Source organism: Sapajus apella, unplaced genomic scaffold, assembly GCF_009761245.1.
Source record: "Sapajus apella isolate SASKATOON/1434 unplaced genomic scaffold, GSC_monkey_1.0 scaffold2, whole genome shotgun sequence".
NCBI classification, from domain to species: Eukaryota; Metazoa; Chordata; class Mammalia; order Primates; family Cebidae; genus Sapajus; species Sapajus apella.
This window is the reverse complement of record NW_022436942.1, coordinates 75059474-75074108: the sequence shown is the minus strand read 5'-3', so window position 1 is coordinate 75074108 and position 14635 is coordinate 75059474. Positions and strand designations below refer to the sequence as shown.

Here is a 14635-nt window from a genome sequence, read left to right as displayed (position 1 = left end):
AGAGAGAGAGAGAGAGAGAGAGAGAGAGAGAGAGAGAGAGGGACAGAGGGAGGGAGAGGTGGGAGAGGGAGAGGAGAGAATTGTTCCCAATTAGAACTCTGTAGAGCCTTTCTTTGAGCCTAATTTAAATCAAACCATTAAAACCTGCTGCCTTGTCCTCTTAACCTGGGAGCCACGGATGCATTTCAGGTGATCTGGATTTTCCCAACTTTCTCAAGGGGATTATTTTTAACCGACAGAGGGTCCCCAGCTTCCTCCAGATTCTCCAAGGGATCTACGCCCCACAAAAAGATAAGAAATCCTAATGAAAGTGCCCAAGAGTTCTTCCCCCTCTCCTTCCTTTTTTTCTGAATCTTTTTGAATACGTGCACGGTTACAAAAATTAGTGCAAACAGTATGCAAAGAAAAGTTAAAATTCCTTCCTATTCATTACCTGGGTCCTCCTTTTCAAAAGCAACCTTTGTCCAAAGTTTAGGTAGCTTTCAAGGGCAGGATTTCTCAACCCCACACACACTCGCTGACATTTTGGCCTAGATAATTTTTTGTGCGTGCTGTCCTGTTGTGCACTGCAGGATGTTCACGAGCATCTCTGGCCTCTACCCACTAGATGCCCAGTAACATGCACACATACACACCCCGATGAGATACCCAAAAATCTCTGCAGACATTGCCAAATCTGGGGGAACAAAATCGCCCCGACTGAGAAGCGCTGCTTCCAGAAAGACCCTATGCACGCACAAACATCGGTGTTTGTGCGTCTACTCATTTTCTCGGGCAACTAGAGGCACACAGTTACTCTCCAAATCACTGCAGGGGTTTGTCCTGAGGGCAGGGGCGGGCGCGGGCCTCGGCGAGAGGCGACGGCCACTCACCAGGTCGCGGATGAGCTGGTCCACCAGCTGCTCCCCGCCCCCGGCGCCCTCACGGGCCCGAGGAAAACGGGAACGGCTCGCCACGTCCTGCACCTCGGCCCGAGTCGCCCGCGCCGCCGGAGGCCTCCCTGCGCCCTCCAGGAGACCCTGGGCCAGCGCCGGGTCCCCCGAGGCCTGTTCGCTGCGCCCGTGGACCACCTCCGGCCGTCGCGCCCGCCTCTCGGCAGCCTCGGGCCGCCGCCACTTCCTCGGCGCCTGGGCCTGCGCCAGCTCCTCCTGCCAGCGCCGACGGAACTCCTCTAGGCTGCAGTCGTCCATCGTCGCCGCTCCCGGCGCTCCACGTTCTCTTCGGCTCCGCTGGGTGCCACGGGACAGTCCCTCCACGGGAAGTGTCCGCTACGGCCGGAAACCGCCGCCGCAGTCGCTCTAGGGTTCCGGGTGGGCGGCCACGCCCCCGCCACGCCCCCCGGTCTGCACCTGGGTGCACTTGCTCAGGCTACTGACTTGTAGCGCCCAAGACGGAGGTCTACGCACCTGCTCTTCAGCCCATCAGCTCTCCTGCCTATCACTTATGCTAAGCTCTGACTTCGCGCCAAGCATTGTTCCTTCATTCAACAAACATGCATCGAGCGACTACTATATGCCAGGCACCGAGAATTCAGCATTTAAACAAAACAAAAAACCCTGACGTCATTTAAGTGGGAAGGAAGACTTTAAACAAATAAATGCGAACATTTGAATCAGTGATAGGTATTAGGAAGAAAAAAAATAAGGTAAGGCAAGGGGCGGGAGTAAGGATTGACAGTGCAAATCTCTTTAAGATGTTATTTAAATTAAAATCTGAAAGAGAATCAACAGGTGGGAAAAGAAATTGTGGTATATACATATGATGGAATACTACTCAGCCATAAAAAATGAATTAATTGCATTTGTAGCAACCTGGATGGGACTGGAGACTATCATTCTAAGTGAAGTAACTCAGGAATGGAAAACCAACCATCATATGTTCTCACCCGTAAGTGGGAGCTAAGCTAGGAGAATGCAAAGGCATAAGAATGACTTTATTTTTATGTGACTATACACACACACACACACACACTCCTCCCCTCGCTGCCCCCTCCCATCCCCAAAGTCCATGTAATCCCAGCACTTTGGGAGGCCGAAGACGGCGGATCATGAGGTCAAGAGATCGAGACCATCTTGGCCAACATGGTGAAATCCTGTCTCTACTAAAAATACAAAAATTAGCTTGCCATGGTGGTATACACCTGTAAACCCAGCTACTCAGGAAGCTGAGGCAAGAGAATTGCCAGAACCTGGGAGGCAGAGGTTGCAGTAAGCCAATATCGTGCCACTGCATTCCAGCCTGGGTGACAGAGTGACACTCTACCTCAAAAAAAAAAAAAAAAAGGAAAAGGAAACAGAAATGGAAATGGAAATGGAAAAGCAAGCAAGCAAGAAAGAAAGAGAAAGAAAGACAAAGACAAGAGACAGAGGGAAGGAAGGAGGGAGGGAGGGGAAAGAGGGAGGAAAGGAAGGAAGGAAAGAGAGAGAGAAAAAGAAAAACAAAGAGAGAGAGAGAAAAAAAAAAAAAAACAAACAAAAAGAAACAGACCCTATCTAGAATGCTAGCTCCATGAGAATAGAGGCCTGATCTATTTTATTCACTATGTTTTCAGCACCTCAAACGGTGCCTGGGACATAGTAGCTGCTCAATAAATGATGAATGAACAAATGAACTACTGTAAAGCTATTAAATGTTACATTGGAGAAGAAAATTTTATCACACGAAGAGAATTTCACAATATAGCAAGTGAAAAAAGTCAGGCTATATTACCATATATACATTATAACCTGTGTTGCATCTTTTTTTTCAAGTGTGTATGTGCATTCTAAAAGGAAGAAGATACACCCAAACCTGCATGGAAGAAATTCCTAGAGAAGGCAAGACTATGGGTGATTTTCACTTTCTTTTTCTTTATCTCCATATTCTAATTTTCTTTTCCTTTCTTTTCTCTTCCTTTCATTTGAGACGGGGTCTCACACTATCACCCAGGCTGGAGTGCTGCCTCAACTTACTGCAACCTCCACCTTCCAGACTCAATTAATCCTCCTGCCTCAGCCTCCTGAGTAGGTGGGACTACAGCATGTGCTACCACGCCCAACTTATTTATTTATTTATTTATTTAGTAGAGAGGGTTTAGCCATGGTGTCCAGGCTGGTCTCAAACTCCTGTGTTCAAGCAATCTGCCTACCTCAGCCTCCTAAAATGCTGGGATTACAGGTGTGAACCACCATGCCCAACCGTATAGTCTAATTTTCTACAGTGACTGTTGTCCTAGCCCAGGTTCCTGCAGTAAGCAAGTCTGAGCCCTGGGTTTGTAGGCAGCTAGTTTATTTAGGGCAGTGATTCCAGAAAAGAGGCCTGGGAGACTAAGAAGAATGAGACAGGGAAGAACGGACAGTTAATTGAAAGAGCATTTTTGAGCCAGGCACGGTGGCTGCCGCCTGTAATCCCAGCACTTTGGGAGGCTGAGGTAGGCAGATCACTTCAGCTCAGGAGTTCAAGACCAGCCTGACCAACATGGTGAAACCCCGTTTCTACTAAAACTACAAAATTAGTGGGATGTGGTGGCAGGCGCCTATAATTCCAGCTACTCGAGAGGCTGAGGTAGGAAAATCACTTGAACCTGGGAGGCGGAGGTTGCAGTGAGCCAAAATAGCACCACTGCACTCCAGCCTGGGTGACACAGCAAGACTCCATCTCAAAAAAAAAAGAGCATCTTTGAGTTGGTCCTACTGTAGCAATTTAGGCTCATCCCACTAGCACCTTCTAAGGAGACTTAGAACAGAGCTCAGAACTGTCCTCCCAGAAGTAAGAGCCGGAAGAGGGAAGCATTTGTCCAGTGACTCATCCCCTACTGGAGAAATGCCAGGTCAGGAGTCTTAACAACCTCCCACTTCTAGATTGGGTATAAGTAAATGGATTCTCATGGATGGTCCATACCAAGGCAGTAGAGATGCTCTAGGACAAAAAGCAGGAGGTACCCAGTGCAACTAACAGGAAGCACTGTCAGGTTACATGTGTGCAAAGCCAGTTGCTACAGCAGTGACCAAGGTAAAAGATGATCAAGTGATGCAAGATGAAACATAAGCATCCAATACAAATAAGCATTCCCTTTTTTTTCTGTAAAGATTTTCTTTTTCTTTTTCTTTTTCTTTTTGAGACTGAGTCTCACTCTGTCACCAGGCTGGAGTGCAGTGGCGTGATCTCGGCTCACTGCAACCTCCGCCTCCCAGGTTCAAGCGATTCTCCTGCCTCAGCCTCCAGAGTAGCTGGGACTACAGGCACACACCACCATGCCTGGCTAATTTCTGTATTTTTAGTAGAGACGGGGTTTCACCATGTTGGCCAGGAGGGTCTCATCCCTTGACCTCATGATCCACCCACCTTGGCCCCACAAAGTGCTGGGATTACAGGTGTGAGTCACCGCACCCGGTCTGTAAAGGTTTTCTTATACACAGAAGGGGAAGAAGTCTCAGTCCTTCTTGGCACCACTCACTTCCTAGAGGTGAAGACATTGCTCAGCTCCTCTCACTTCCTCTTGGTGCAGACATGTGTCCCTGCCCTCTTGATGAACTTGAGAGTCCACTTTTTCTCGGAGACCTTGAACAATTCCGAGGTGCATCACTTACATGGAGTAAAGCCACACACCTCTCACATCATGTCCCACACGAACTTTCTGTGCTCGGTGGGTGCCTGTAGTGGCAGCGGCAGCCGCGCCTGGGTATCCCCACATTCTTGGTCCTCATCTTGTGACCCTCATTGGGACCCACAGACATGGGAGACCACAGAGCCGTGGCTGCTGCTCGTCAATGGCTGCTGCCAATAAGTATTATTTGTATAAAAACAATGAGCTAATTTTTCCTATTCTGCTAACATCTCATTCACCCTGTGTGCCTTCCATGTGAAATCCAAGGTCAGTCAAACTTGCTTTGATTATCTACTTGCAAGTCAAAAACCAAATATCACTTTTCTGATATCTTCTCTTCTGAAATCTTCAGATTTTATGGACCATCTAACACTTAAAACAGAAAGCAAACTGGGGCCAAGCGCGGTAGCTCATGCCTGTAATTCCGGCGCTTTGGGAGGCCAAGGTGGGTGGATCACCTGAGGTCAGGAGTTGGAGACCAGCCTAGCCAACATGGTGAAACCCCATCTCTACTAAAAATACGAAAAACTAGCTAGGCATGGTGGTGGGTGCCTGTAATCTCAGCTACTTGGGAGGCTGAGGCAGGAGAATCGCTTGAACCTGGGAGGTGGAGGTTGCAGTGAGCCGAGATCACGCCACTGCACTCCAGCCTGGGTAACAGAGTGAGACTCTGTCTGGAAAAAAAAAAAAAAAAAAAAAAAAGAAAAGAAAAGAAAAGAAAGCAAGCAATCAAACTGAAATTTAAAAAATAAATAAATGAGTCTCGCTCTGTCACCCAGGCTGGAGTGCAGTGGCAGGATCATAGCTCACTACAGCCTCGAACTCCTGGGCTCAAATGATCCTCCTGCCGCAGCCTCCCAAGTAGCTGGGACTATAGGAGCATGCCACTATCTCAGGCTAACTTTTAACTTTTTATTAGAGATAAAGTCTTGCTATGTTGCCCAAGCTGGTCTTGAACTCCTGGCCTCAAGTGATCCTCCCACCTGAGGGGATTACAGGCATAAGCCCCCAATCCTGGCCTCAAACTGGAAAATTTTAAACACCCAATTATGCTGGTCAAGATCAATGTTTCCTGTTGCCCCTTTAAAATAATTTTTACAGGGGCAGTGCAGGCAGGCTAATGGGGCCATTAGTCACCCAGAGAAAATGAAAACCAGAGAGAGAAGCATGCTAAGAGGAAGGAAAATATTGTCTTTTTTTCAGTATTGTCTACCACTCATTGATGATATTTATGTTGATTTTATATCTTTCCAGTAGTAAATTCCTGGACCTCCATTTCCTCAAGTGAAAAGTAAAGATAAAAATATCTTTCTTTCAGTATAACTGTAAGGCTGATAAAATACCTATAAAACTCTTAGCATCCATAAAACATCATGTAGGCATTTAATAAATGATGTCTATGATCCATATTAATACAGTCTTGGCAGACAGAGATTGCATCTAACCTGTGCTCTATAAATTTAGTATTCCATGGGACCCCACCTTTTACCACATTGAGGGTATATTTTGCAACCTCAATCTGTTAAATTCTTTGTTTGCAAGCAACAGACGCCAATTCTTGCTACCTTAAGAAAAAAGGAATTGAACTCAGAGGTTGGCTCACTAAGTTAAACAAAAAGAAGAATAACCAGACCGTTGGAATGCCAAGAACCAGATCAGATTCAGGGATTTCATCATGGGAACTCCTGAACCATCTCTGCAGGATTGGCTCTCTGCTTATCTTCTATTTCCTAGGATTCAAATTCCCGGCAGAAGTTCTCAGAGTGTGGCCCCTGAACCAGCAATACGCGAGTTTGTTTGAAATGCAGATTCTCAGCCAAGACCACTAAATTGGAAACGCTAGGGGTCCAACCCCAGCAATGTGTGTTTTTAACAATCCCTCCTTGTGATTCTGATACATAACCCAGTTTGAGAATCAGTCTCCTGGAGGACCATCTGACTGGCCTAAGGGAGTCACACTCCCAGCTCTTGATTGAGTGGGGAGGGGTTTACAATGTGCTGGATTTCCAGGACCACATAAACTACAAGAGGCAGAGTTCCCCAAAAACAGGAGGGAGAAGCGATGTTAGGCCACTATCCGCTTTGTAGATAGCATCAGCAAAGCTACCGTGGGAGAAGATTCTAGGAATTCAGCCTTAGTGTCTTCCATGCTACCTGGGTCTTCTCTGCTCATTCTTCATATATGGTGTGTTTCCCTAGGACCCCCAGCTCAGCTTCTACTGGGCTACCTGGGTCTTCTCTGCTCACTGTTGATAATGTGATATGTTCCCTTAGGAACCCCAGCTCAGCTTCTACTGAAGCTCCAGAAAGACGGCAGAGACATGGTCATCATCCTTCCCCCAAGCACCTCTTACCTTACCCATCTTCCTCAGACCAGTCACACACAGGACTACAGAGGTGCAAGAATGCCTGTACTTCAGTAGGTTTCAAAAAGGTAGTGAGGGTGAGGGAGACAAGAGCAGAGATGAATTTGTTCTCACATACAAGGTAAGAAAGCATGTCTCAGTCTCCCCTTGCTGCTGCCACAAAAAAAGTGGCTTAAAACAACACACAATTATTCTCCTACAGTTCTAGGGGCCAGAAGTCCAAAATCCATTTCACTGGGCTGAAATTAAGGTATTGGCAGAGCGGTGCTCCCTTTGGAGTTTCCAAGGGAGTATCTGTTGTCTTGCCTTTTCCTGATTTGGGCTTCACAGTCCTTGCACTCCTTGGCTGGTTGCCTCTTCCTCCCTCTTCAAAGCCAGCAGTGAAACATCTTGCTTCAGCGGTCATTTTGCTTTCTGTCTCTGTGTGCAAATCTCCCTCTGCCTCCTTGATTTGTTTTGTTTTGAAACAGGGCCTCCACCTGTCACCCAGGCTGAAGAGCAGTATGATCAAGTCTCACTGCAGCCTCGAACTCCCGGGTTCAAGTGATCCTCCTGCATCGCCTACCTGAGTAGCTGGGACTACAGGTGACTGCCACCATGCCTTACTAATTTGTTAAATTTTTTTTGTAGAGATAGGGTCTTGCTATGTTGCCCAGGCTGGTCTCGGACTCCTGGCCTCAAGCAATCCTCCCACCTCAGCCTGCTCAGTTGCTGGGATTACAGGCATGAGCCACCATGCCCAGCTTGCCTCCCTCTTAGAAGGATACCTGTGATTACAAAGGGCCCACCTGGCAATCCAGGATAACCTCCCCGTCTCAAGATCCTTAATTTAGTGACATTGGCAAAAAAAAAAACAAAACTTTTTTTTTTTTTTTGAAATTGAGGCAGTCTCATTCTGGAGTGCAGTGACACGATTCCAGGTCACTGCAATATCTGACACCCGGGTTCTAGCAATTCTCATACCTCAGCCTCCCGAGTACATGGGATTACAGGTGCCTGCCACTACACCCAACTAATTGTTTCGTATTTTTAGTAGAGACAGGGTTTCACCACGTTGGCCAGGCTGGTCTCAAACTCTTGGCCTCAAGTGATCCCCTGCCTCAGTCTCTCAAAGCGCTGGGATTAAAGACATGAGCCACCACACCTGGTTAACATTTACAAAAATCTTTTGCCATTTAAGGTAACATTCACAGGTGCCACAGATTAGGACCTGGATTTTTTTGAGGGGTCGCGTTTCAGCCTATAGCCGTTGGACTTCAGTAACCACAGACTCAAGTGCCTACAGACGAGCCCAGGAAACAAAAGTGGGACAAATGAGCCAGCTGTGGACTGTAACAGACTGGAGAATGGACACCCATATAAAGCACAAAGCCAATTTTTTTTTTGAGATGAAGTTTCCTCCTGCTGAGGCAGGAGAATCGCTTGAACCCGAGAGGCGGAGGTTGCATTGAGCCGAGATTGAGCCATCGCACACCAGCCTGGGCAACAGAGCAAGACTCCATCTCAAAAAAAACCAAAAAAACAAAAATAGCAAACAAGCAAACAGTAGTTTATTCTTGAACAAGCCATGAGTGGAGTCAAAACTCCTTTCAACTTACATTACTACTTCCTTCCCTCTTGTAAGTAGAGAGTGAAGAATCACACCTCATTTGGGATCACTAATGTGTGAACATCAGGAAATTAATATGAAAATGAAAACAAGAAATGGTGACAGTTTTAAAGTATGTTGTTTAGAAACGTGAACAAAGCGTCGGAATGGTGTGAGCGGCCATTCTGAATGTCAGCCTCACCGAGACCTCCCTTGCTGTAGGCACTATTCCCCTGTTGCTATTTTATGCTTTCATATTGGCAAAATATAAAATTCTGTAAAAATTGTTTTTTTAAAAACTGGGCTTGAAATAAAAGAAAAACGATCTGTAGCAAAATAAAATTAAAAAAAAAAAAACAATTTTCTTGTTCTTGAGAACTTTCCCATCAATAATTCCGTTTTTTAAAAATGCTGCACAGACGGGATTCAGTGTCAGCTGCCACTTCAGACTTAGTCATTCAAAGCTTGTCCCATATGGACCCAACTCCCTTCCCACCTCTTTCTCTCTCCTCAATCCCCTCTTGCTTTTATTAAAGCCCCTTCCCTTTTCATCTCTCCAGTCTGGTTCCAAAGTCTCTCCCTCTGAAAGTGTTACCCTCCCCGAGAGAAAAAAATTGCGTCCCATTCTTGGGTCTCTCTCTCTCTCACCTCTCCATTTTTTTGTCTTGAGAATTCACTTGCAGCCTGATGCTCACGAGAGACACTTTGCTCAGTTACTGCTGGCGCCGAAGGAGAAGGCAATGGCTTGGGTCCCCAGGATAAGTGCCCAGACTCCAGCTCAGACCCTGGGACAGCAAGAGCCAATTTCCTTGCCTGTCTAGGCACCAGGGAAAGCTTGTGAAGCCAGCATCATCTGGGCTCACATGAAGCAAAGATACTCTTGTCATTAGTGTGACTTTAACTCTGACTCCTATGAAACAAAGAACCTCAAAATTATTTTTTATTTTGAGATGGAGTCTCGCTCTGTCGCCCAGGCTGGAGTGCAGTGGCGCAATCGGCTCACTCCAACCTCTGCCTCCCAGGTTCAAGCAATTCTCCTACCTCAGCCTCCCAAATAGCTGGGATTACAGGCGCCCGCCACCACACCCCACTAATTTTTGTATTTTTAGAATGATCTCAGCTTACTGCAACCTCTACCTCCTAGGTTCAAGCAATTCTCCTGACTCAGCTTTCTGAGTAGCTGGGACCACAGGCATCTGCCACCATGCCTGGCTAATTTTTGTGTTTTTAGTAGAGACTGGGTTTCACCATATTGGTCAGGCTGGTCTCGAACTCCTGACCTTAGGTAATCCACCAGCCAAAGCCTCCCAAAGTACTGGGATTACAGGTGTGAGCCAACGCACCTGGATTCAAAATTATTTTTTTTTATTCCAAATCATTCCTCTCAATTTATTAAATTCTAAATTATTCCTTTATCTTATTTCTTTGCAACCCAACCAAGTTTTTCCCATCTCAGCACACGATGCCGCTACCTTGATGCTTCAGCCAAGAACTTGAGTTCTTGCTCTCTCTCACTTCTTATATCAAACGCTGATAATTTTTTTTTTTTTTTTTTTTTTTTTGAGATAGTCTTGCTCTGTCACCCAGGCTGGAGTGCAGTGGTGCAATCTCTGCTCATTGCAACCTCCCCCTCCCCGGTTGAAGCCATTCTCCTGCCTCAGCCTCCCGAGTAGCTGGGATTACAGGTGCCCGCCACTATGCCCAGCTAATTTTTGTAGTTTTAGTAGAGACAGGATTTCACCATGTTGGCCAGGCTGGTCTCAAACCCCTGGTCTCAGGCAATCTGCCCTACTCAGGCTCCCAAAGTGCTGAAATTACAGGCAAGAGCCACCACACCCAGCTCAGGTCCTGATAATTCTACTTTCAAAATATATCTTGAGGCCGAGCAAGGTGGCTCACTCTTATAATCCCAGCGATTTGGGAGGCGGAGGCAGGAAGATCCCATGGGCCTTAGGAGTTTGAGACCAGCTTGGGCAACAGAAGGCAATCTCGTCTCTAAAAAAAAAATAATTAAAAAAAAAAAATTAAGGCCGGGCGCGGTGGCTCAAGCCTGTAATCCCAGCACTTTGGGAGGCCGAGGCGGGTGGATCACGAGGTCAAGAGATCGAGACCATCCTGGTCAACATGGTGAAACCCCGTCTCTACTAAAAATACAAAAAATTAGCTGGGCATGGTGGCGCGTGCCTGTAATCCCAGCTACTCAGGAGGCTGAGGCAGGAGAATTGCCTGAACCCGGGAGGCGGAGGTTGCGGTGAGCCGAGATCGCGCCATTGCACTCCAGCCTGGGTAACAAGAGCAAAACTCCGTCTCAAAAAAAAAAAAAAAAAAAAAATTAACCGGGTGTAGTGGTGCATTCCTGTAGCCCCAGCTACTAGGGAGGCGAAGCCAGAGAATTGCTTGAGCCCAGGAGATAAAGGCTGCAGTGAGCTGAGATTGCACCACTGCACTCCAGCCTGGGAGACAGAGCAAAACCCTGAAAAAAAAGAGAGAGAAAGAAAGAGAAAAGAGAGAGAGAAAAAGAAAACAGGAAAGAAGAAAAGAAAACAATATCTTTAATCTGTCTCTTCTCTCTATCTGCCCCACCATCATCCTTGCCCAAGGAGGGCCACCAGGTAAAATGTCTGACACCCATTTAAAGTGGAATTTCAGATAGAAAATGAATTATTTTAGTGTAAGTATACCCATGGAAAATTTAAATTTTAGATAAGCAAAGAATAATTTTGTCCTATGCAATATTTGGGATATATTATACTGAAAATATTCTTTGTGTATCTGAAATTCAAATTTAACTGGGCATCCTGTATTTTTCTTTGCTAAATCTGACAACCCCAAATCCAAGGCACCATCATGGAGCCTAGCCCACTGCAGAACCTCCCCACTGGTCTCCCCATCTCAATTCTCGCTCCTGCCAATGAATCACGGAGCTGCCAGAGAGCTTTTGGAAAAATGAATCAGATCAGGACATTTCCCGGTTTAAAACACATAAGGCCAGTCGCAGTGGCTCATGCCTGTAATCCCAGTACTTTGGGAGGCCAAGGTGGGCAGATCACAAGGTCAGGAGTTCAAGACTATCCTGGCCAATATGGTGAAACCCCGTCTCTACTAATAATACAAAAATTAGCCAGGTGTGGTGGCACCCGCCTGTAATCCCAGCTACTCAGGAAGCTGAGGCAGGAGAATAGCTTGAACCCGGGAGGCGGAGGTTGCAGTGAGCTGAGATTGCACCACTGCACTGCAGCCTGGGCAACAGAGAGCAAGACTCCGTCTAAAAAAAAAAAAAAAAAAAAAAACACCTAAAGATACCTCCACTGTTTTTGCAGTAATAAACAAGATCATATTTTGCAATAGCTTTGTTGAAATATCATACATATACTGCATCATTCACCCATTTAAAGCATACAATTCAATGTATTTTAGAGGATGCATAGATACATATCACCATTGCCACAATTTTAGAATGCTTTCCTCACCCCACAAAAGAAACCCTAAAACCCTACTCACTTTAGCCATCACCTCCAGTCCTCCCCCGGCAATCATCATTGTGCTTTCTATCTCAGTAGATTTCTCTGTTCAGGACATTTCCTATAGACAGAATCATACAACATGTGGACCTTTTGTGTCTAGCTTCTTTCATTCAGTATAATCTTTTCCAGGCTTATCCCATTCCAGCATGTATCAGTACTTCATTCTTTTTCATGGCTGAATAATATTCCATTGCATGGATAGACTAAAATTTGTTTCTCAATTAATCTATTAAAAATAATCCCTATTTTACAGATATTGATGGGCACTTGAGGTGGTTCCATATTTTCGCCGTTAGGAATAATGTTTCTGACCAGGTGCTGTGGCTCACACCTGTAATCCCAGCACTTTGGGAGGCTGAGGTAGATGGATTGCTTGAGCTCAGGAGTTCAAGACCAGCCTGAGCAACATATCAAAACCCCATCTTTACAAAAAACACAAAAATTGGCCAGGTGTGGTGGTGCACACCTGTAGTCCCAGCTACTCGGGGGACTGAAGTGGGAGGATTGCTTGAGCATGGGAGGTCAAGGCTGCAGTGAGCCATGTTGGCACCACTGCACCCAGCCTGGGTGACCAAGTGAGACTCCGTCTTTTAAAAAAATTATTAAACAAAATAGAATAATGCCTCTATAAACATTCCTGTTCAGGTTTCTGTGTAGGCATAGTTTCTTATTTCTTCTGCGTATATCATTAGCAGTGGACTTGCTGAGTTAAATCATTTTAATTCATCTTTAACACCACTTTACATCCCCACCAGCACTGTGTGAGGGTTCCAGCGTGTTTTATATCTTCCCATTCAAACTTACCAGTAGCCTGAGAAAAGCTAACTTTTTTCACCTTGGGGGCTTTGAACCTCCTTCCCTCTTCCTAAAACACTCTTCCTGCATCACTCCTCAGTGAGGTTGTCTCTTCATCCTTCAGCTCTCAGTTCGAATGTGACCCCGCCCCCCCATCATTCCATCTAAGTAATGCATCCACACACGATTATCCCTATCACTGAAATGGACCTGTACCTCAATAGCTAAGTGGTTTTGTTTATTATCTGTTTGTTTCGTGTGTCCTCTCCATTAGGAGGTGGGCTTCCTGAGGCTGGGGGCCGTGCCTGTCTTGTTCATCAGGGCATCCTCGTCCCCATCACACAGCCTGGTTCCTAGAGTGTGCCCAGTAACTCTTGCTTGGTGGAACGAATGCATCAATTGATGAATGAATGATGGAGCTCAGAGAGAGCAGAAGGTGTTTCTGAGATTTGTGTCCATACATAGTGGATGCTCAATAAATATCTGTGCTGCTAAGCCTGGCACAGTGGCTCACACTTGTCATCCCAGCACTTTGGGAGGCCAAAGCAAGAGGATCACTTGAGCCCAGGAGTTCAAGACCAGCCTGGGCAATGTAGCAAGACCTCGTCTCTATGAAAAAAAAAATTCGCCAGCCATGGTAGCACATGCCTGTAGTCCCAGCCACTTGGAAGGCTGAGGTGGGAAAATCGCTTGGGCCCAGGAGGTAAAAGTTGCAGTGAGCTGTGATCATGCCACTGTGTTCCAGCCTGGGTGACAGAGTGAGACCCTATCTCAAAAAAACAAACAAAAATATTTGTGCTGCTGCTGAGTCTGCAAGTAATAAAGGTAGACACACAACCATACACACATCCACACACACACAGAGTGTGAGAGAGAAAGATAAATTCAGTCCTTTAAGAAAAAAGTGAGGGGTATCATTATAAGTTTCATTAATCTCAACACAACTGCCCATACAGGTGATGGAAAGAGTTGCCTGTTCCACTTTGCAATGTGCAGAAGCAAGGCGTCCTCTCTCCTTTCTGTTTTAATAGAAAAATCACTCTGAGCACTTTGGTACATGGAGCACTTTGGAACTCTAATTACAGGTGACACGCAAATGGAAAGAAAAATAGGAAATCAAACATTTGAGCCAATAAGTTGGGATTTATATGGGCACTTAATAGCAGCAAAGTACCCTAAGCCACTCAGAATTTTCTCAAAGCACTTTGCAGATGGACATCACTGGGGCCATCGTGAGGATAAGTCAGGAATGTCTGGAATGCACTTGAGTCCTTTGAGGACGTGTCCGTCTGCTTTGTAAATCTTAATGTCCAGTTTTATGAGATTTCTCCAAGGCAGATGCCATATAAAACCTTCTGAGGTCTCTCCCCGACATCTATCTGTAGCTGACCTCTCAACACTCTCCTCAGTCTCCAATCTAATCTAATCATCGCAACCTCTTTTAGCTTTCACTTTGTCATGCTCTCTCCTGCCTGGAACTCTCCACGCCTCCCACCGGCACCTGCCTAACTCCTACCAGGTTTCATTTTAGAGGTCACCTCCTTCAAGAAGCCTTCCCTGCCTTCCTTCTTCTCCAGACAGGATTAAGTTCTCTATTACTTAAGATCCATAGGTTTAAAAAAAAGAAACTCGACTGAAAGTGACTTTAGCTAAAAATAAAATCAGTTTTGCTCTGGGAAGTACAAGGGCAAAAGGGACACTCAGGCTGAGCACGGTGGCTCATGCTTGTAATCCCAGCAGTCTGGGAGGCCGAGGCAGGTGGATCACTTGAGGTGAG

General features: G+C 46.0%; 1 protein-coding gene across 1 annotated transcript in view; it reads right to left on the bottom strand.

Annotated features, from left to right (window-relative positions):
- FBXW8 (F-box and WD repeat domain containing 8) overlaps positions 1-1279 on the bottom strand; it is a 123674-nt gene extending 122395 nt beyond the window's left edge. Inside the window, exon 1 of the mRNA XM_032240879.1 lies at positions 873-1279. Within this exon, the coding sequence (XP_032096770.1) occupies positions 873-1190 (318 nt within the window). The 5' untranslated portion in view covers positions 1191-1279. The remainder of the gene's footprint in view (positions 1-872) is intronic.
- Positions 1280-14635: the final 13356 nt, after the last annotated feature.